The following is a 22,232-nucleotide window of genomic DNA, read 5'->3' on the forward strand; positions in this document are numbered from 1 at the left end:
GCATTAAATACTGTATGTTAAACACACCTGTGGTACTGCTGCACAATTGACCAGAATGGTATGAAGGGGCCCTAAAGAACCCTTTCTGGATGCCAAGGTAAAACCTCTTTACCTCTATGCACAAAGAATTTCCCCTTCTCTTTGTGATGACCTGAAAAATGAACATTTTTCAACCATGTTTACTATATGGACACTTTATGGTTTTATACAAGGTGATATATGAATTATTTCTGATTTTATCCTATCTGCAGTTCCTGTCTCAGCTCATGATCTTCATGATAAGCATTGTGAGCTCCATATTCTGTGGACACCTGGGGAAGGTGGAGCTAGACGCCGTGTCACTGGCCATTGCGGTATGTTCTGATAAAATTAGAATGAATCTGCATCATATTATTTAAAAAGGCTATATACTGTAGGCAAACTATTGAAAAATTGTCCATTATTATGTGTAAGGTATTAAAAAAGGACTGTTACTCTATTTTAGAGTATTGCTATACATTTTATTTTTTGTTCTTTACAGGTGGTAAATATTACTGGTGTGGCAGTGGGGGCGGGGCTTGCTGGAGCATGTGACACATTGATATCACAGGTAAGATACATGGTTGAGTGCTAGCAGTCACTGGGAGTATCTATAGTCCTTGACTCTCCATGCAATAGTAGTAGTCTTCTAAAGATTAAAGCCGGCCATACATGGACCCACTGAACCGGCCAAGATTCGATTCATGTATGGGCAGGCTGACTGTACCCAATGTAATCAATCGAACGAATTGGGTACAACCAGCCTGTTACATTTTTTTTACAATTGAATACTGGCTGCGGATGTAGCTGCTATCAATCATTGTGCCCTGCCAGCCAGGAAGTCTTTCCGGGGCCCCCTGCCAGCAGAACACAATAGCACTGCAGAAGGTATTTTCTCTCTTTCCACCTTGGGTGGAAGGAAAGAAAATAAAGTAATCTATGGACTGCTTAAAGCTCGCTATACATGGCTCAGCTGGCTGAATGCAAATACTGGACTGATTTCCCCAGCCACACATTTGAGGTGGATGGGGAAATCCTCTCCTTTTTGTCTTTAAATTCTGACAGCGGGACACCCCTGCTATCAGGATACACTGATCAGCGCTGCAGCCTATTGCCTGCATGTGCTGATCGAATGCTAGTTTTACAGCAGGACCGTTTGACAGAAGCCAGTCTAAGAACCAGCTTCTGTTAAACACAGAGAGCTACACATGGATTGACATTGGAAGTGGATAAATTTCAATCCATGTTTGGCTAGCTTTAGGCAATAGCTTTACGTGTGCATTTAATCTGATCTCCCTGCTATTCAGGTTTGTTTCACAGTCAAATAACTCACCGGTGAATGGCACTCATCAACCTCTCTCTTGTAGCACAATTAATCCTGTTGTGAGAACTAGCATCAAATGTTAGAGTTTTTTTCAGCACACAGCCACTTGCTTTATCCCTTTTAAAAGGCCTTTTAGCCCAATTTTATTTAAAAGAAAGTTCCACAAAATGCTTCCCATACAGGGGTATCCTCCATAAAAACAAACAGAACAAAATTCAGCCTCCTGGCACTCTTCCTCAGCCCTGCTGGTTAGCAGTACCTCTATTTATGTGGGTCTCCCAGACCATTGGCTAGTCCAGCACACAGCGTTGGACTCCTTGGATGCACACAGCCTCCTTCCAAAATATGGCTTTTTGCACACAGTTATCAGCCACTTGCACACAGCTCGCAGCTCCTTGCTGCTCTGGCTTCCACCTCTCCTAGGTGGAGCCCTCCTGGCAATGACCTCCTGTCTGCCGGGGTGGAGCCCAGAACCCTGGTTAGGCCTCTCTACAAAAAGCCTGAACACACCTGTGCAATCAGTGTGCTGCTGCTTTCAAAACATAGACCCAGGATTGGAGATTTCATCCCTCCCAGATCACTTAGAAATCTCCAGGCCAGAGGCAAACTGACAACTCATGGGGCCCCTGGGCAATAGGGGATCATGGGGCCCCTGTGTCCTTGCTCACACTCAAACCACACAAAAAAAAAAGTACCAGTGGCATTTCTTGGGACCCCTACTGACCCCAGGCCCTCGGACAGTGCCCGAGTGCTCAAATGGTCAGTCTGCCCCTACTCTAGGTCACAGGTCCCAAAACGGGCTTTACAAACCAAAGAGGAAACTGACCACCCAGTTTCCTCTGCATTGAGAGAACTGCCTGGAGACCCTCAACCGCACTGCCACATATCCCCCCCTTTTGTTTTGACCCCGTAGGGGGCAGAACACATGAACCCATCACATTGGTTGGGACACCTCTGTGCCAGCTGTTAGCCACGTAGGCTCAATTCTTTTTCTGGGTATGTTTCCAGGCCCACACTACCCTGAATCTCAACAGGGTTCTGCCATTTCTTACATTAAACCCTTTCCTCTTGGGGTTCCTGGGCCTATTCTCTTTTTCTGAGGGTGTGTAGGCCCGTGTACCGGGGTGGGCTCCCCAGGATACAGTGAAGTCACGAACAAGGAAAGCAACCCCAACACCAGCTTTTTCCACAACAGAATATTACTTAGAAGTGGCAAATAAACACAACCACAAATGCTGAGAACATACAATAAATGTACATACACCCAGCCCAAAGGCTGAGACCCTTGTGCTGCACAGCACGGCGCCTTCTGATGGATGAAGGTAGAAAGTGAAGTAATTTACCTACTGGCGGGCACAACTAAGCTGCCACACCTTACCTGTTATTACCCTAAAAGAGTAGGAATCAGTGTATGGGTGTATGGTATGGGCTAGCCTGTGGTGCAGCACAACAGCTTACAATCTTACACAAATCTACAGTATTCCCTCTCCCATAACTGGTCCTGTAGCACGTGCCTGAGTATTCTTTCTGAGCAAAACGCCAGTCTGGCTTGAGTTTGTAGGATTTTATCAGCTCTCCAATGTGAAATGTCACTTTAAGTTGTGGAGTCCTTCCAATAATCAGTAACACCACTTGTGGCCTGACAGAAACAGAGACCCTAACTAACTAGCTATAGGCCTGGACTCAGTCTCTAGGCGCCAACACTGAAATGAGGTGCGTGCACGATCTTACCGACCCGGGTCTGCTTTGCATCCGCTGGTGACTCTGAACAGAACAAATGTCTCTCCAACAAGCATGCGGTCTTGCCGTATATGTTGCTTAGTTCCTCTGCTCTCATCAGCCTTCCTGGCAGCAATCTCATCAGCATTCCTGGCAGCAATCTCTGGTTACTGAGGGACGCTTTCACACCTGGATGTCATCAGATTGGCTTCTTGCACACAGCTATCAGCCACTTGCACACAGCTATCAGCCACTTGCTGCTCTGGCTTCAACCTCTCCTAGGTGGAGGACTCCTGGCAATGATCTCCTGTCTGCCGGGGTGGAGCCCAGAACCCTGGTTAGGCCTCTCTACAAAAAGCCTGCACACACCTGTGCAATCAGTGTGCTGGCTGCATTCAAAACATGGACCCAGAATTGGAGATTTCATCCCTCCCAGATCATTTAGAAATCTCCAGGCCACAGGTCCCAAAACGGGCTTTACAAACCAAAGAGGAAACTGACATCCCAGTTTCTTCTGCATTAAGAGAACTGCCTGGAGACCCTCAACCTGTATGGTTGAGAAATCTGGGTTATAACCTTCATTTTCACCGTGGCAGGATAATGCACTGCCACACTGTACACTTGTAAATTGAATTTTGTGAATGCACCCTGTATCAGGAGGTGGTAAAATTAACTTTTCAATTAAAATACAGAAAATGTTACTCTGGCATTTATAACCCTGCAGGTGTTGTTGTTCCATTGTGTGTGTTATGCCAATGTTTTGTTATGTTGTCTGAATTCAGCTAGCCATGTTTCCCAAAGTGTACCATCTCCACCCAGTGAGGGCTATCCTTACCAATCAATTACTTATATTTCAGATCTATGGAGGGCGCAACCTAAAATTGGTAGGGACCATCCTGCAAAGAGGTATTCTTATCCTACTTCTCTTCTGTTTCCCATGCTGGGCCCTATTCTTGAATACAGAACCCATCTTGCTCCTCTTCCGGCAAGACCCCGACGTGTCCAAGTGAGCTCTTTATTAAAGGGTGATGAATCTACACCTTTAACCACCACTTAGCAACGGCAGACCTAATGGTTTTTATTCTCAAATGTTTCATTTAAAAGAAAATGGAAAATTTGGGGCCAAAGAGGGACTGCCTCTCCCTTCAAAGAAAGGAAAGATGGCAACTGTGGTGTTGTGCAGTTGTATATGGGCCCCATTATCCTGGGGCCCTAATTCACATCTTGCATCTGGACCCAAAGGACCTTACCTACAACTGCATGGTCTTCATGGGACGCCATCATTTAGACACTGGGTAGCCAGGGATGCATACTGGGAAGTATATTTCCCCACTAGCTTTTAAGTGTCTAACCAATGCCTAGGCTTTTCCACATTTCTTTCCCAGCATAGTATAGCTCCTATCATACCTACAACCTCTTCTTCCAGACCCGTGTGGTCACAAAGTCCAGAAAGTCCCTAACATAACACCATGGACTCTATTTATAAAAAGCCCACTTTGTGACTGTCTCAGCATTCATACAGCCATCACAAATAGTCCCCATAATTGGTCTAATGTGTGAAATATCTTTTACTATTTCCTATGATTGTCAGCTCCCTCTAGTGACTATAATGCAGTATTTTTCTGATTAATATCCCATTATAACATCTAGGTGGGGCTGACATGCATAGGAAATACTGTAAATCGAAAATTACATTTTGCACATAATACAATTTTTACTAGGATTATTCACAGTGGCTGTGTGAATGCTGAGACATTCGCAAATTAGTTTTTTATAAGGTTTCATTCACATGGCCGTAAAAAACGTATAAACAAGTGTTTTTTCATTATGATCTGAACACAGCTGCATTGTTTTTAATGGAGCCATTCACACAGGTGCATAAACATGAGATGCTTTCAGATCCATAACACAGGATCCAAAAATCTGAGTCTAAGATCATGTGATTTACACGCTTACACACATATATATGCTTTTGTACGTGCGTAAATGAAGTCTAAACAAAGGGTAAAATACATTTTTATAACACTTACACATCTTTGCACATTTATACGCATCTATACGCAAGTATTTTATGGATCATTATGCAGGAACTTTTCTCTTAGAAAACACATGTGCAGTAACATCAGGAAAATGTTTATGGGCGTGTGAATGAAGCCTACATAGATGCCTGTGTGTTTAGTCTCATGGGTTGCTACATAGTTATTTAATAAAGAAGTATGTCCAAAGCTTTTTTGTCCACACTGCCCTTGTGGGTCACAGGAGTGCACTTACTATTGTTCTCCTGTGACAAGAATCAGCTGCCAATGGGCTGTTGCTCCAGGCTCTGGAAGGATCCTGACAATATGCAGGCCATCCACTGCCTCGCACCACGTGGCAGCCAATAGAACTTAATGAAATGTCCCTGCGTGACATTTCAATAATGTTTGTTAAAGAAAAAAAGTGGACAGTGAGATTTGCCACGATCAACGCATTGGCACTGCAGCTATCCAGTCGTTGTAATGCAACAGCTGGTCTGAATGGACCCTCAGTTATCTACAAGACTAAGCTGGCCATACACTAGAAGAATTTAATTAGAAATTTCTCATTTTAAGAATGTTTGTTTGATTTTCTAATCATTATTGGAGTCAAATCGACAATCGATTTTTGGCTGCAGTGAAGAGAAAATTTGAAGGAGCAGTATGGAAATTTTTCTCTGACTAATTTCTAACAGCCAGTGTGGTTTTTGTTCAGAAAAGTCTATTCATTCCAAAATTGAATGATAATAGCAGAATTTTTAAGTACTTTCAAACCACATTTGTTAAGTCATCTAATGTACAAATATTTGTTCAAAAGTCTACTTGAGAATAACCGGCTTCATACTAAACTATATATATATTTTTTCTTTTTCCTATAGACTGACACAGGTCTATGTTTTAATATTCATTCCAGCCCTTCCGGTAAGTCTAACCATGTCTGTTTCCAATTGTCCCATGAACATTATATTGTGGAAGTCTGCCAGAAAAAAATTTTTGCACCTAGATTTAACCAAACTCTCACAAAAGATACTTAATTTGGCGTTACCTCCGCTACCTTTGTTTTCTTTCCCCATACTGTACACATCCTGTACCCTCCATACTATCAACTCAGCACTGTACCTTCCCCTCCCCCCCCCAGTCACCTCTCTACCCCATATTCTATCACTCATTTCTCCAGGCACCCATCCCATGGCTTCCCCCTCCCCTCCCCACACAAACTTTCCACTACACACCTCTGTAGCACCGTTCCATCACTCACCTCTGCACCCCTCCATTCCACCACTCAGCGTTGTACCCCCCCATCCCACCACTCACCTCTGACCCCCCCCCCCCATTCTATCACTCACTTCTCCACCCCTCTATTCCATCACTCACCTCTGCAGTCCCCCATTCCACTGTTCAACTCTTTATTTCCCCCATCCCACCACTCACCTCTGCACTCCAACTCTGGGCTGGGCCGACTCACCTGGTACACATAGGGCCTTTGTGCTCTCTCTCGCTTTTCTCCTTTCTCTAGACTCTCTGGTGTACGTTCACTAATGCTGAAGACCAGGCATGGTCGTGTTCATGTGACATCAACATTATGGCGGCACCCCAATTTAGAAGCGAGCTGTACACCCCGGTGTACCTCTGTATGATAGCCTGAAGCTGTATATAGGTGCCTCCCATTCGAGTGATAGATACACCTGCTCAGGATGCAACATTTTGAAGGAGACACCACATTGCAGTGTCCATTTCACCAGTCCAGCTAGACTCTGCCACCCATCTCCCAGTGACAGAGCAGGTCCCACCAGGAACCAGTGCAGACTCCATGTACGTGCATATTTAAGTCTTCCGTACCATGCAGCTAAGTCCCTAGGGTCTCCATCACATGGGTCCAGTCCTGGTTGCTAATCCACTGACCACTCAGAAGGTAGGCTCTGAACCGCTACCCTCACTAAAAGCCATCACCCCTGCCAGTACCACTCTCCCGCTGTCTAGCTGTCATAACATCCTTTCCTTGTGCTTGTTGCCCCTAGCAACGACTTGTCACCAATTTACTCCTAATGTGCATCACAGGCCTGTTCTTTTTTTTTTTCTGTTTCAATATTTATTAAGAAAGTTTTGTTTTAAGAATATAACAAGCTCAGGATATGCCCATGCAGGGGCAGAGCAGAACAATAACACATAATTAGATACATCCTGCTGACTTGTATTAGTCAAATAACAGAATGTCCAATGACATCAAGGAGGGATGGCAAAAAGCTGAACCAAATAATAGCAGCAGCAATCCATCATATTACCGGAAAAAGAAGAGGAAAAAAGAAGAAAGAAGACGAGAAAAATAAAGAATCAGAAAGAAAACATGGAGGAAAGAAAAACTAGAAGAGTCACAGATCCAGGGCTAGCACACAGGCCTGTTCTTTTATACGCCATTACCACCATGCATCCCTTTTAGTAACTTCAGACCAGGCCTGAAAGCTTTAAATATTTTAATTGAATAATGCGGCAAGATGAGAATCACAAGATAATAGTGCAACAGAAATTGCACTCTTTTCCTAACATCCCTAACTACAGGCTTGTGTGCAACCCCAGCATACATGCTTAGGAAAGAGTCCATAGCTGACATCTTCCAGGAGGACTGCAAATTCCCACAAGCCCCAACATGTGGAAGGCTCCAGGACACAGGTTTGTAGCAACTTTTCTGGAATCAGGAACAGAAGCACTCTCCCACATCTTGCTGGCTGTCTGTGTCTTTTCTTCCCATGCAGCAGGCTGTTTGTTATGGGACCACAAGGTTCAGCAGCCCCAAGTATGTTGGCAGGCTCCTCATGCAGGCTATCTCCAGTGAGGACAGATAGAAGAGAAGATAGCTGAAGCAAGGATGAGCAGAGCCCCTCCGGGCTGGTGGTGTGCTGGAGGATCAGGTCACATCACAGCTGTCAGCCTGTCCTTCTTCCCACATGGCTGGTCTCCCCTGGGCAAAGCTCCCTCCTGATTTTATATGCACAGGGAAGGGGGCCAGAGCCCAGAAGAAAACTCCCTTCCCTCCCAGCTGGGCAGCAGCTAACTAACACTTTCTGCATAAGTAACAATGCTGTGCAGACAGGCCTAAAATACAAGCACCCGGTCAGCAACTGCTTACACACCACTTAGCCCTGTCCTCCCAACTTCCTATTCTATAACTCATCTCTGCACTCCCCCATTCCAATGCTCACCTCTGTCCTCCCCATCTTCCTATTCTACCACTCATCTCTGCACTCCCCCATTCCACCTCTCACCTCTGTCCTCCCTATCTTCCTATTCTACCACTCATCTATGCACTCCCCCATTCCACCGCTCACCTCTGTCCTCCCTATCTTCCTATTCTACTACTCATCTCTGCCATTTCACCGCTCAGCTCTGTCCTCCCCAAATTCCTATTCTACCATTCATCTCTGCACTCACCCATTCCACCGCTCACCTCTGTCCTCCCTATCTTCCTATTCTATCATTCACCTCTGCACTGCCCCATTCCACCGCTCACCTCTGTCCTCCCCATCTTCCTATTTTACCACTCATCTCTGCACTCCCCCCATTTCACCGCTTACCTCTGTCCTCCCGATCTTCCTATTTTACCACTCATCTCTGCACTCCCCCCATTTCACCGCTTACCTCTGTCCTCCCGATCTTCCTATTGTATCATTCATCTCTGCACTCCCCCATTCTACTGCTCACCTCTGTCCTCCCTATCTTTCTATTCTATCATTCACCTCTGCACTCCCCCATTCCACTGCTCACCTCTGTCCTCCCCATCTTCCTATTTTACCACTTATCTCTGCACTCTCCCCATTTCACCGCTTACCTCTGTCCTCCCGATCTTCCTATTGTATCATTCATCTCTGCACTCCCCCATTCTACTGCACACCTCTGTCCTCCCTATCTTCCTATTCTATCATTCACCTCTGCACTCCCCCATTCCACCGCTCACCTCTATCCTCCCCATCTTCCTATTGTATCATTCACCTCTGTACTCCTCCATTCCACCGCTCACCTCTATCCTCCCCATCTTCCTATTCTACCACTCATCTCTGCCCTCCCCCATTCCACCGCTCACCTCTGTCCTCCCCGTGTTCCTATTCTACCACTCATCTCTGCAATCCCCCATTCCACTGCTCACCTCTGTCCTCCCCATCGTCCTATTCTATCATTCATCTCTGCACTCCTCCATTTCACCACTTACCTTTGCACACCTCTATTCCACAACTCACCTCTGCACACCCTGCTCCCTTCTGCCACTGCTCACCTGTGTGTTCCACCTCATCTACTATTCATTTTCACACCTACTGTATGTGTGATCAGTTTTGGTAGGGAAATAGCAGTGAGACCAGATTAGGGAAAGAGGCAGCCTGACCAGATTCAGGCGAGGAGGGCAGATTAAAGGCAATAAAACACGACTGTAGAGCGGGGAGGGAGCATGTCTGAGGGGGAGAGGATCAGAGATTTCCCCCCACTTTGCAGAGGTTAGCTTTCACATACCATTCTATCTTTGTAACAGAAAGGAAAGAAAAGAAAATGTTCTCAAGGGCGCACAGATTTTTAAACAAACCTGACAGGGGTCTAACCAAAAGCAATAAGAGGTTGTGGCTTCGGAAATGGTTACCTTGTAATCAATCTGACTTCTCATATCCATTAACTTTTTTTTTTTCTTTTTGTTTTAGGCTTCATTTATGTATCAACTACAAGCCAAATATTTGCAGAACCAGGTACCAAATCCAACGGACACCATTAACCCACAGAAATGCAGAATAGTTGTATTTGTTTTTTTTTTAAATCAATATTACATCCAAAGCCTATTGTCAAGCTGTGCTACCTTGGCATCTACAGGTTATTAAATGGGCAAAAGCCAGAATTTTATGAGTCAGCTACGCTAATAACATTTCAGTTTTTATAGTAAATCTTTCAATAGTAGATTATATTTGGCTAGGGGATGGAAAAGCACTTGGAAAAGCACTTTCACTCACCATGCTCCAGCGGTGATTTGTCCCTCAGCATCCTCCTATCCACTACAGGGATATAAGGCAGGGACCATAGACCACCAGGTCACGGGGGAGAAGAGGCTGTGGGAACCATTCTAGCAGTATAGACTGCAAGAGCTGAAGATTGGGAAGGTAAATCTATTTTTCCATGAGACCTAGACCTAAACGCGCAGTGCATGGAAGAATCTTCACATTTACTGGAGGTCAGCTATGCAAAAAAATGCAAAACAATTGACCTGGAGTTCTATGTTAAATTTGGTATAGCATACGTGTCAAAATATCTTAGCAATAATTACTTTAGGATAAGTATTTAGGTACCTTAAAATGAGCTTTCTTTATAAAGATGCAATAGGTGGGTAAATTAAGCTGGCCATACATGGTTCCGTTTTTTTCGTTCACTCACTGGGGCGAAAAAAAACTAAACCAATTACCCCATCCACTGTAATTTTTTTGTTGGTTAAGTTTAGTTCTGCTTTAAGCCTAACAGAAATCTTCCCTACGCTTCCCTAACAGTATACTGTGATCAGTGCCTGACAAGCACCACACACCAACGCTCACACAGCACTGTTAACTGGGTGCAGAGGTGTGAAGTCAACCTCCATATTTGTAGATTAAGTTGCTTATTTATAGTTTTGCATATCTTCGACTTCCACCATTTCAGAAAAAGACACAATTTAACATTTACAAATATTTCATAAACGTATGCAGCGCTTAAAGATTGACAAATGTAACATAAACACATATAGTTGCGCTATATGGCTCTTAAAATGGTTCAAGTGCAGTGAACGTCTAAGGGCGTTAACTGTGCAAGTGGTGAACTTAGTAATGCAATAATAGATATAAGTACGAGTCCCAAACTTGATAAGGGGTGAAGAAACCGTGACTCCAGTGATAAATAAATAAGTGTATATTTCACTAACCAGATAGCGAAATATTATGCGCATTTGAGTACTTAAACCACTCCTGGTCCTCTGGGTATGGAAAGATGAGTATCCAAGGAACACCTGGCCAACCGACCAAAAGACTGATGTCCATAAGATAACCTGTCTTTCGGTCGGTTGGCCAGGTGTTCCTTGGATACTCATCTTTCCATACCCAGAGGACCAGGAGTGGTTTAAGTACTCAAAAGCGAAATATTATGTGCAATCTGGTTAGTGCAATATACACTTATTTATTTATCACTGGAGTCATGGTTTCTTCACCCCTTATCAACTTTGGGACTCATGTGCTTATATCTATTATTGCATTACTAAGTTCACCACTTGCACAGTTAACGCCCTTAGACGTTCACTGCACTTGAACCATTTTAAGCGCCATGTGTTTATGTTACATGTGTCAATCTTTTAGCACTGCATACGTTTATGAGATTTATGAAGGTCAAGAGGTTTTGCCTTTATGTCAGCTGCTATTCTCTGCACTACCTAGTGCTCGTACACCTACTGATATTATTTAGAAATATTTGTTCTTTTTTTTCTATCTCAATACAGAATGAGTAGAAATTTTGTAAGTTATGTTGTGTTTGCATGTGCTAATAATAATGTTAGTGTATTTTCATAGAAAATATAATTTCTAATAAACATTTGTGCAGCTATCACAGGATGTACAAAATCAGGAGTATTGTGTTTTTATTATGTTGGTCCTGTACTTTCAGAAAATATTATATTGGCCCTGTACTGTCAGTAAGAGGGGACTTTTACAAACTCTGAAAGCTGTAAGTGAAAAGTTATATAAAAGAAGAAAAAAAATATGGTCAAATGGTCTGGCCACCTGAGGTTAAAAGTGGAGTGAAGGGCCTGGCAGCAAAAGGATTAAAGAGCACCTGTCACTGAATAACAAGTGCTTCTAAGTTATCAATTAAAACATGTATATACACTTTTTATCTTTTTCTTGCTCATAAACGAATATATATCTTTTTACTTACAGGGAATAATCTTTCCTCAAGTGCTAACTGGATTAGTAGCAAACATCTTCAATGCACTTATTAATTACATTTTCTTGTATGTGCTTGGTCTGGGAGTCATGTAAGTTCTGCTGTTAAAACTGTTACATTGTTGACATTGTTATAATTATTGATCTATTCAGGGTTTTTTTCTCAAAGAATAGGCTCAGAAACTCAACCATGCCCCCCCTTCCCACACACATACACACACCCACCAAGAACTAAAATATTTTTGCACCTGCAATGGGGCTGTGCTCGAACTGCATGGGTTAACTGCTCGTTTTGTTCTAGATGACAGGACGGTGGAGATATACTAACCCTAACCGACGATCCTCCTTACACAAGACCGGTCCCTTCGGCTCCTGCCCCCATCCCACCTCACTCCACACTCCAGCGGTTTTGTAAATGTTCCTGATGTCTGCAAGCTCAATGCATGCTCCATAGACCGGAACAGTCCACCACTGGACCGTGGGGGAGCACAGTTTTCCGGAGAACTGGTGGGTCAGGTGAGTATGAGCTTTGTGCTTAACTCCAGAAAAAGCGAGCTGTTGACCCATGCAGTATGGGTAGAGCCCCAATGCATGGGGAAATAAATTTTTTTGCCCGAAAGTCTGCTTCAAATACCAAGAGTGCAGGGTTCAGGGGTGCGCTACACGCAGAGTTCAGGGGTGCTTTACATACACACACTACAGAGTCCATGGGTACACTACACATTGAGTGTAGCATTCAAGGGTGCAATACATAGAGAGTGCAGAGCTCAGGAGTGCACTACACAGAGTGGATTTTAGCCCTCTTCCACAGCTACTAGCCACTGCATCTCCCATCACCATCTCCTTTCACCCCTCCTCAGCTCTGACCTCTCCACACAACCCCCACCACCTCCACTACCCTCATCTTCTCCCCCCCTCCTTAAAAACTCCAACATATTTTATGTGTTCTTCTTTTGTTGCTGTTATAAGCTGGAACACCCAGCCAACTCTAGTACCTCTCTTGCTGGAAGATCCTCCAGTGGGAGCACTGGCATTCGGGCAACAGGGAAAAAATGGAGATCACAGAAGGTGCAATCTACCAAACAATGCCCCAATCCCGTCCATGACCACACTGCACCCCAGGCACCTGCATCTCACTTGTCCCCGTTCTGGACTCCGTGGGCGCCACTCAGGAGATCAGATCTGTGGGAGCCATTTGAAGTCAATCTATCAGGGCTTCTGTGTTTACAAGTGATAGTAGTGAGCTGGGAGTAGAGGATCTGAGCTGGGGTTGGCAGAAATTAGTTCCATCAAGTTCCAGCTGAAAAAAAGTCCTGGATTTATTGGTATATTTATGAATCCTGTCATTAATGTAGTGCTTTAAAGCGGAGTTCCAGCTGAAAAAAGAAAAGTCAGCAACTACAAAAACTTTAGCTGATGACTTTTAAAATACAGACACTTACCTATCCTTGATCCAGCGGTGTCCTCACCACTGCTGGTTTCACCGGCTGTCTTCTCTCCCTGGTGCCGGCATCTTCAGTGTGGGCACCCGGTTGTGACAGCTTGAGGGTGTGAGAAGCGCTGCACTTTGTGAATGGCCCCGTAGTCTTCTGGGACCTGTCACATGTCCCAGAAGACTATGGGGAGAAGGGGGGAGAGGACAACTTCCGCTTCTGACCGCCTAGTCGATCGCAGGTGAAGTGGGAGCCTGTCAAATTTGGGTACCCGCTCCCCAAAAGTGCCAATCCTTAATGGGGAGCGGGTCACAAAGCCTAAAGTGGAACTTCCCCTTTTGGGTGGAGCTTTAAATTCCAATGATGTTGAAGACAGTAAAGGGGACCATAAATGGCTCAATAAAAAGAGCAATCAAGCAGACAGATATTGCTTTAGAAGTGTAGGAGTAAGAAAATCAAAGGAAATTACGAAGGCTTACTGAAAATACCAGTTGCCTAGATGTCACACTAACCCAGTGATTACTGATCTGGATCAAGTATGCAGCTCAGAAATTCTGGCTTCATTTGCTTATATCAGGGCAGTGACTCAAAGCCAATGACAGCCAGGTAAATAATATTTTTAAAATCCCCTATATTTCTCCCAGCCAGGGGCGGACTGACCATTTGGAAACTCGGGCACTGCCCGAGGTCAGTAGGGGGCCCCATGGTACCTTTTTCGTAGGCTTTTTTGAGTTTGGGCAAGGACACAGGGGCCCCATGAGTTGTCAGTCCGCCCCTGCTCCCAGCACAGGTTTTCTTTATCATCACAGAAGTCTTAGCGACTAGGTTTAGTTACACTGTTTTCCCAGCACAGCCAGAAAACTGACCATGCTGGGATATGTGTGCTGTCACGCCTAGTGTGGTCACTTTGAAATAGGAAAGCAGGGGGACTGGCAGGATAACCAGGGATTTTACACAACGAAAGCAATACAAAGAGGACATGATACTTTTTAATACCAGTACCTAGTACAACAGGCACATACATTAAAAGTAATATGAAATGTTGGGGTAACATATTCTTTAGGTTAAAAATGGCAGTCTTGGTGATACAGTGGCCAGAGATAGGATGGACAGCTACCCAGTGTTCTCACTGAAAGATCTATATGTGCACAAACCCACTTATATGATATTCTACATACAATATAGATATTTATTGTATTATACACAACTAATTAAATTGTATTGAATTATAAGCATTGCATTATATTATACAGTATGTTATACTTCATTATATTGTTTTTATATAGTTTTATATTACACTATATTTTATTACTGTCCAAATTATTTGTAAGGTATCCTATTAGCTACTTGTGATGACCTATATTTGATTATTTTATGTTAGGTTATCATAGCAAGATATATATTTTATACATTTATTCTTCATGGTGTTTTGGTGGTGGTAGAAAACGAATATGCTTTAGGTGGATAGTGTCCTATACGCTAAGGCATCTCCCAGCTTTCAATCCTTTTCTACCTAATGGTACATTCAAATTTGCTGCTGCTCTCAAGGAGCTTACAATCTAAAGTCCCTAATTCACATTAATACATACACATATTGGGGTCAATTTAGGCTAAAAAAAAAAAAAAAGCTTACAATCTAAAGTCCCTAATTCACATTCATACATACACATACTAGGGTCAATTTCGACAGGAACCAATTAACCTACCAGCATGTCTTTGGAGTGTGGGAGGAAACCAGAGTACCCAGAAGAAACCCACACAGGCACAGGGAGAACATGCAAAATACAGTAGATACACTGTATTGCCAAAAGTATTGGGACACCCCTCCAAATCATTGGATTTAGGTGTTCCAATCACCTCCATGGCCACAGGTGTATAAAATCAAGCTCCTAGGCATGCAGACTGCTTCTACAAACATTTGTGAAATAACGGGTCGCTCTCAGGAGCTCAGTGAATTCAAGCGTGGTCCTGTGATAGGTTGCCACCTGTGCAATAAGTCCATCCGTGACATTTCCTTGCTACTAAATATTCCAAGGTCAACAAAAACAGTAACTCAGCCACGAAGTGGTAGGCCACGTAAAATGGCAGAGCGGGTTCAGCGCATGCTGAAGCACACAGTGTGCAGAAGTTGCCAACTGTCTGCAAAGTCAGTAGCTAAAGACCGCCAAACTTTGTGTGGCCTTCATATTAGCACAACAGTGCGTAGTGGGATACATAGAATGGGTTTCCATGGCCGAGCAGCTGCATCCAAGCCTTACTGGACTCTAGAGCAATGGAGACGTGTTCTCTGGAGTGACAAATCATGCTTCTCTGTCTGGCAATCCGATGGAAGTATCTGGGTTTGGTGGTTGCTAGGAGAACGGTACTGCATTGTGCCAAGTGTAAAGTTTGGTGGAGGCGGGATTATGGTGTGGAGTTGTTTTTCAGGGGTTGGGCTTGGCCCCTTAGTTCCAGTGAAGGGAACTCTTTAGGCGTCAGCATACCAAGGTATTTTAGACAATTTCATGCGCCCAACTTTGTGGGAACAGTTTGGGGATGGCCCCTTCCTGTTCCAACATGACTGCACACCAGTGCACAAAGCAAGGTCCATAAAGACATGGATGAGCAAGTTTGGGGTGGAGGAACTTGACTGGCCTGCACAGAGTCCTGACCTCAACTCGATAGAACACCTTTGGGATGAATCAGAGCAGAGACTGCAAGCCAGGCCTTCTTGTCTGACATCAGTGCCTGACCTCACAAATGAGTTTCTGGAAGAATGGTCAAACATCCCCATAGACACACTCCTAAACCTTGTGGACAGCCTTTCCAGAAGAGTTAAAGCTGTTATAGCTGCAAAGGGTGGGCCAACTCAATATTGAACCCTACGGACTAAGACTGGGATGCCAGTAAAGTTCATGTGTGTGTAAAGGCAGGCGTCCCAATACTTTTTGGTAATATACTGTAAGTTCCTTTATGCATTTCAAGCTACTGCAGTTAGTCATAAGGCTTATGCTTTCTGACTAAGTGCAGTACTGCAAAACATCAAGGCACTTATCTGCTGTATTTGCTATCTGGAATAAAATCTCCCCGTTTCACCTCATCCATGGACTCCATCTGTGTTTTTGTGGCTAACCAATGCCTTGAAAAATGTACCTTTTCACTTAAAGTCATTCTAAAGGCTGTTTTTTAACCTTCATGCACTCTATGCATAAAAGGTAAATACCCTTCAGTGTGCTGCTCACCCCACAGCCCCCCCAGTACTTACCTGAGCACCATCTCAATCCAGCGATGTGCGCGAGAGAAGCTGCTATCCCAGGTCTCTCTCTTCTCATTGGCTCAGACACAGCAGCGGGACCCATTAGCTCCTGCTTCTGTCAATCACAATCAGTGAGGAGGGGGGGGGGGCTGAGACACACTCAGTGTGTGCCATAGATACCCAGAGGTGACTTGGGAGTGAGCTGCTTGCTCTGGGGGCACTCAGCAAGGGGGAGGGGCCAGAAACGGCAGCAGGGGACCCGAGAAGAGGAGGATTAGGGCTGCTCTGTGCAAAACTATTGCACAGAACAGATAAATATAGACATGTTTATTATTTTAAAGAAGAAAAAAAATCAAGCTTTTAGAACCACTTTACACAAGGGTGCCTACAAACTCATAGCAGTATATCTGCAGTGTGAGATTTAAGACACTGTTACCACTGACTGCTAAGAGATGTGGAGTGCAATTTGGTGATGTCACTACTGTACTGCTCACTGTTCTCCTTGCTGGAGGCATGAACATGAGGAAGCAAAGCCCTGCCTCTACCACGATGGCCACCTTTACACAGAGACACAGTGCAAAACAAGGCAAGATAGTTCAGTAGTGGAAAAAGATGAGTTGCAGGGGGACCACAGGCAATATTCAGGGCTAGTTCTTTGCCTTCTGCTTGCCTTTTATTTGGCACATCTTCCAGGGTTCAATTCTTTTAACCTTAATAGTTAACATCTAATGCAATCTTTTCACCCCCCACTTACCCTAATATTCCACCTAACCAGTAAATTGAGTCTAACACTATCCTGACCCCTGAACCAGGCACTAACAGTAATGCTTATTTTTGCATACTCACATTGTCCTGTGCTAGAAGTTTTACTACCGATAGCAAGCAATCCCACAGCAAAAGTGCAAAGTTCCTGGTGTCAAAATAACCAGATCCACATACTGCCTAACATTATATTATATATAACAGTAATGTGTAAGCATGCCAATAATTTGGAAGATTAAGTGAGTGGTTTTATCAGGTAAACTGTTTAATCTAGACATAATTGGTGATGGTCATGGTGGAATTAACTTTGGCCCAGGAGTGTAAAGTGTTACTAAACCCAGGACCCTGCATTCACTCTATCTGGTCTCCCACAGTACACACAACATGGAAATACAATTATTTTAGTAAATATAAACTGCTAAATACATTTTCTCATCAGCAGTTAGAGCAGTCTTGTGACTTCTAGCAGAGCACTAGCAAAGTTTGTAGGAGGAGTTTTCATTCTCCCCTGACTGTCCTATGAGGCTGCATAACCCCTGGTCCTCTGTCTGGACAGTGCTGATTGGCCCGGTGCTGATCACATGCACTCCCCCAGGAAAAAAGCCTCTCTAGCAATACACACCAAATTGAGCATGTGCAGCTTGCCCCCAAGGCTCTGTTCTATGAGCAGATGGATTGGGGACTGTGGAAGAAGGGGAGGATCAGAAGATAGGATCAATCAGCCTTTTTACACAACGTAGAGGATTAACCCCTTAGGTTCCACAGTGAGTATAACAAACATGCTTTACAGCATATACAGACTGATTTTACTGTTGTGGGTTTAGTAACACTTTAAAGCTTTCAATAGTAGGTGTAAAATGTTCTATCTACTATATGGATCTTAGGAGATATACTGTATATTGGTAGAAAAAAGATATTTAGGAAAGCAATGATGTAAACTAGAGTTTCTAGTCATTAATGATGGCAAACCTGTAATATACATCTATGGAGCAGTGAACATCTCTTTGTTTCTGTCCTCAGGGGCTCAGCATGGGCTAATACCATCTCTCAGTATGTCCAGGCCATTCTCCTCTTCGGTTACATAGTGTGGAGGAAACTTTACGTGGACACCTGGGGAGGTACCAACCGCAAGACCTTGATCACATGTCACCTGGGACATCAAACTCATTTATTATTTGGGCATTTCAACAAAAATGAAAAGAAAGGAATTATCTGCTTTAATATCTAGTAATTCCATGCTTCAAACCATCTGTGTGGCAACTAGAAAGCTTCTTATCATATGCTTACATCACTTTGAAAGCTGTGGAGTTCCAGCCAAAAGGGGAAGTCCTGCTTTAAGCCCTTTTTAAGGATTGGCACCTTTGAGCAGCGGGGGGCAGCGGGTACCAGAATTTGACAGGTATCCGCTGCAATCAGAAGCGGAAGTTGTCCTCCACCCCTCCCTCCCCGTAGTCTTCTGGAACACGTGACAGGTCCCAGAAGACTACGGGGCCATTCACAAAGCATAGCGCTACTCGCGCATGTGCAGTGGGCACCCGGCACTGAAGCACTGTAGCTGCTGACTTTTAAAATACAAACACTTACCTGTCCCTTGATCCAGGGGTGTCCTTACCATGGCTAGTTTCACCAGCTGTCTTCTCTCCCCAGCTCTGGCATCTTCAGTGTGGGCATCCGGCTGTAACAGCTTGCGGCTTCACAGCCGGGTGCCCACTGTGCATGCGCAAGAAGAGCTGCATTTTGTGAATGGCCCTGTAGGCTTCAGGGACCTGTCACATATCCCATAAGACTACAGGGAGGGAGGGAGGACAGCTTTCGCTTCTGATTGCCTTAGGCGACCACACCAGAAGTAATGTCAAATTCAGGTACCCGCTCCCCAAAGGTGCCAATCCTTAATGGCTTAAAGTGTAACTTCCCCTTTTTGGTGGAGCTCTGCTTTAAGTCATTTTCATTTTGCATGTTCTCCAAGTGTTTGTATAATTAACCTATCACACCCCAAAAATGTACTAGTGTTATTTGGTTTCTACTTAACTGTCTTTTGTCAGAATTTCCTTCTCTGCCCTGGTTGGTTCCAACTTCCTGCTGAGAAAGGAAGAGTGCTGACCTAGCTTGAAGTCTGCTAGGGAAACTGCAAATTTGCTAGCCATTGTGCCCAGTGACTTACTATGCCTTCCCTTCTGATATATACTTTCACTTTATTTTTAGTTAGCAAGTTAGAAAACTAGATATTACTCCAAAATCAAAACATGTAATTTAGATAACTAAAAATCCAAAATCCAAACATAGATATCAAACGGGACTGGTTTATGTTTACAGCATTTTAGGACTTGAAAGGTTTGCATTCATTTAGGAATCATTATACTCGGGTTTAAAAGTATTAGGTAAGAAGAGTGGGGGGTTGCATATTACCAGTTGTTCAATAACTTTTATGTTCTATTAATTTTCCCCAGGATGGTCTACGGCCTGCTTTGACGACTGGGGCTCCTTCACCCAACTTGCCATTCCTAGCATGCTCATGCTGTGCATTGAGTGGTGGACCTTTGAAATTGGGATCATACTGTCAGGTCAGTTACAGTACCAGGGATCCAATCATGCCTTGTTTGCCATGTAACCACAATGACTTCTATGGAGAAATAATAATAAAACACAAAACTGATCTCAAATTCCCATGTAAAGTAGGCATATATTAGGCAGTTTGGTGGCTTTCAACCACATTCAACTTCCAATCAGTTTACAAGTTTTCAGCGGACAGGTAATCCAAAAAGATGTGGAAGTAAATAAAAATCTCAGTGCCAATTGAAAAGACATTTTCATTAAATCACATGATGTTTTCTTGCTTGACACCAATCATGACTGAAAGCAACAATACTGTTGTGCGCGTCTAGCAAAGTCTTACTTTTCGAGATCCCAACTGTATATTGTAATCTGATTTCAGCTGTAGATTTCAGCTACACACATTGCTGGAACACTCATTATAGAAGCTGAGAGAAACAGGGAAAAAGTGAAACCAATCAGTTGTCATCTTCAATGCTAAGGCACTTTCTCTTACAGGGGTACAGCTCTCTGTCCCTGTTCCCAAATTGTTCTCCTACGTTGTCACCCTGTCATATAGGCTTGCAATGGTTACCAAAAGTTTGACATTACAACACACATTACACAGACATATCCAGGGGCGGACTGACCATTTGGAAACTCGGGCACTGCCCGAGGGCCCGGGGTCAGTAGGGGGCCCCATGAGATGCCCCTGGTACCTTTTTCATAGGCTTTTTTGAGTTTGGACAAGGACACAGGGGCCCCATGATCCCCTATTGCCCGGGGGCCCCATGAGTTGTCAGTCCGCCCCTGGACATATCCCACTGTTTTCACCACCAGGAATCCTACCCTGGGAAATACTGTATAGGCATTGCTGTAATGTATGCAGGTAGAGAGGAAATGGCCCGAAAGAGCCTGCAGGAGAACAGCAGCACTGAGAAGTAACAAAGGATGAAAAAGGTGGAAACAAGAATTGTATTTAAAATAAAGATTTGGGCTGGAGTTCATATTTAGGCAGTAGTCTAGTATTTTAAATGCACTGTTCTATTTTCGTTGTGATGTTATCATGACTACTTCCTCAGAATTACAGGTTCAGAAAAAATAACCCTTTATTTTATTTTTTTTTTCAACCTGTGACCTGCAGTGCATGCCAGGTTTTGTAGTCCTATCGTAGCTGGACGAACAGGCATTGTCCATATCTGTTCTATAGTGTCATGTGTACACTGCTATAATACTGGTGTTCTTTGCCTCCTATAGGAATACTCAGCGTGGAGGACCTCGGGGCCCAGTCTATTATCTACCAAATGGCTAATATCGTCTTCATGGTAACAATCTAGTAAGGGATGTCACAGATCTGCCAAGACCTTATTGAGCAGATTTCTGTTTTCTTGTGGTTGGGTACTTTATTTTTAAATAGAACTTTAGCCATTTTTTTTCTAGTTTAGTTATGGACTAAATTGAGGTAGTTTACTATTTAACTGATAAGTAATATAATGTAAGCTATTCCACCTTTTTATGCTCCCATATACCCTATCAGAATCTAAGATATTTCATCTTCTGTATCTTCCCCTTTATCCTAATAGATTTCCTCCATGTCCTCAATCCTCCCTTAAGCCGACCATACACGGGTCAAATTTTCTTTCAAAAATCTTTTCGAAGAATTTTCATTTGAATTCCACACTATTATGCCCCGTACACACTAGAAGAATATTATACGAAAATTTTCGTATGAGGACCGATCGTCTGATAATCGGATCGTTAGTACACAGCTTTCAAGAGCCGATCACGACAATTTGTGTGACAATATCTGAAGAGACAAGCGCCAAAATATTTCTCGTACGATACCAGAGCATACGATTTTCATTTAATCAGTACAGTAGTCATCCAAAAAATACAATACAAATAAAATACATGACATCACTTTCAAAACTTTCAAAATTATTTTCTTTCATAGGTGAATTTTCATATCTTTAATAACCTTTTCACTTTCGATGTGAGACTAGCAGATGAAAAAAAAAAAAATCGGGTGATCGTTCGTCCGATATTCTCATCGTGTGTACGGGGCTTTAGTGGGTCACAGAAAAGGCCAATTTCTGTGTGACCATTGAATTTGAGCGATCGGGCATGTTGGAAGTTTTTTGAAAAACAAATGAACTTTGAATCAGTGATGGAAGAATCGGGCAAGAAATGTAACTGAAAAAAGAAATGAGCATGAGCTGTGACCTGGAAAAAAAAGAAAATTCTTGGCCATAAAAATTCTTTTCTGTAGCA

The 22,232-nt window shown here is 43.6% G+C and overlaps 1 protein-coding gene across 1 annotated transcript in view; it reads left to right on the top strand.

Annotated features, from left to right (window-relative positions):
- Window positions 1-22,232, top strand: part of LOC149463570 (multidrug and toxin extrusion protein 1-like) — a 121,189-nt gene that overhangs the window by 66,952 nt on the left and 32,005 nt on the right. The window contains exons 4-12 of the mRNA XM_089675135.1: window positions 252-353; window positions 521-589; window positions 3,919-4,067; window positions 5,955-5,997; window positions 9,756-9,800; window positions 11,997-12,094; window positions 18,453-18,550; window positions 19,880-19,993; window positions 21,219-21,286. Coding sequence (XP_089531261.1) covers window positions 252-353; window positions 521-589; window positions 3,919-4,067; window positions 5,955-5,997; window positions 9,756-9,800; window positions 11,997-12,094; window positions 18,453-18,550; window positions 19,880-19,993; window positions 21,219-21,286 — 786 coding nt within the window. The remainder of the gene's footprint in view (window positions 1-251; window positions 354-520; window positions 590-3,918; window positions 4,068-5,954; window positions 5,998-9,755; window positions 9,801-11,996; window positions 12,095-18,452; window positions 18,551-19,879; window positions 19,994-21,218; window positions 21,287-22,232) is intronic.

This window comes from Staurois parvus, unplaced genomic scaffold, assembly GCF_062004578.1.
Source record: "Staurois parvus isolate SC_StPar_1 unplaced genomic scaffold, SC_StPar_1.0 ptg000154l, whole genome shotgun sequence".
NCBI lineage: Eukaryota > Metazoa > Chordata > Amphibia > Anura > Ranidae > Staurois > Staurois parvus.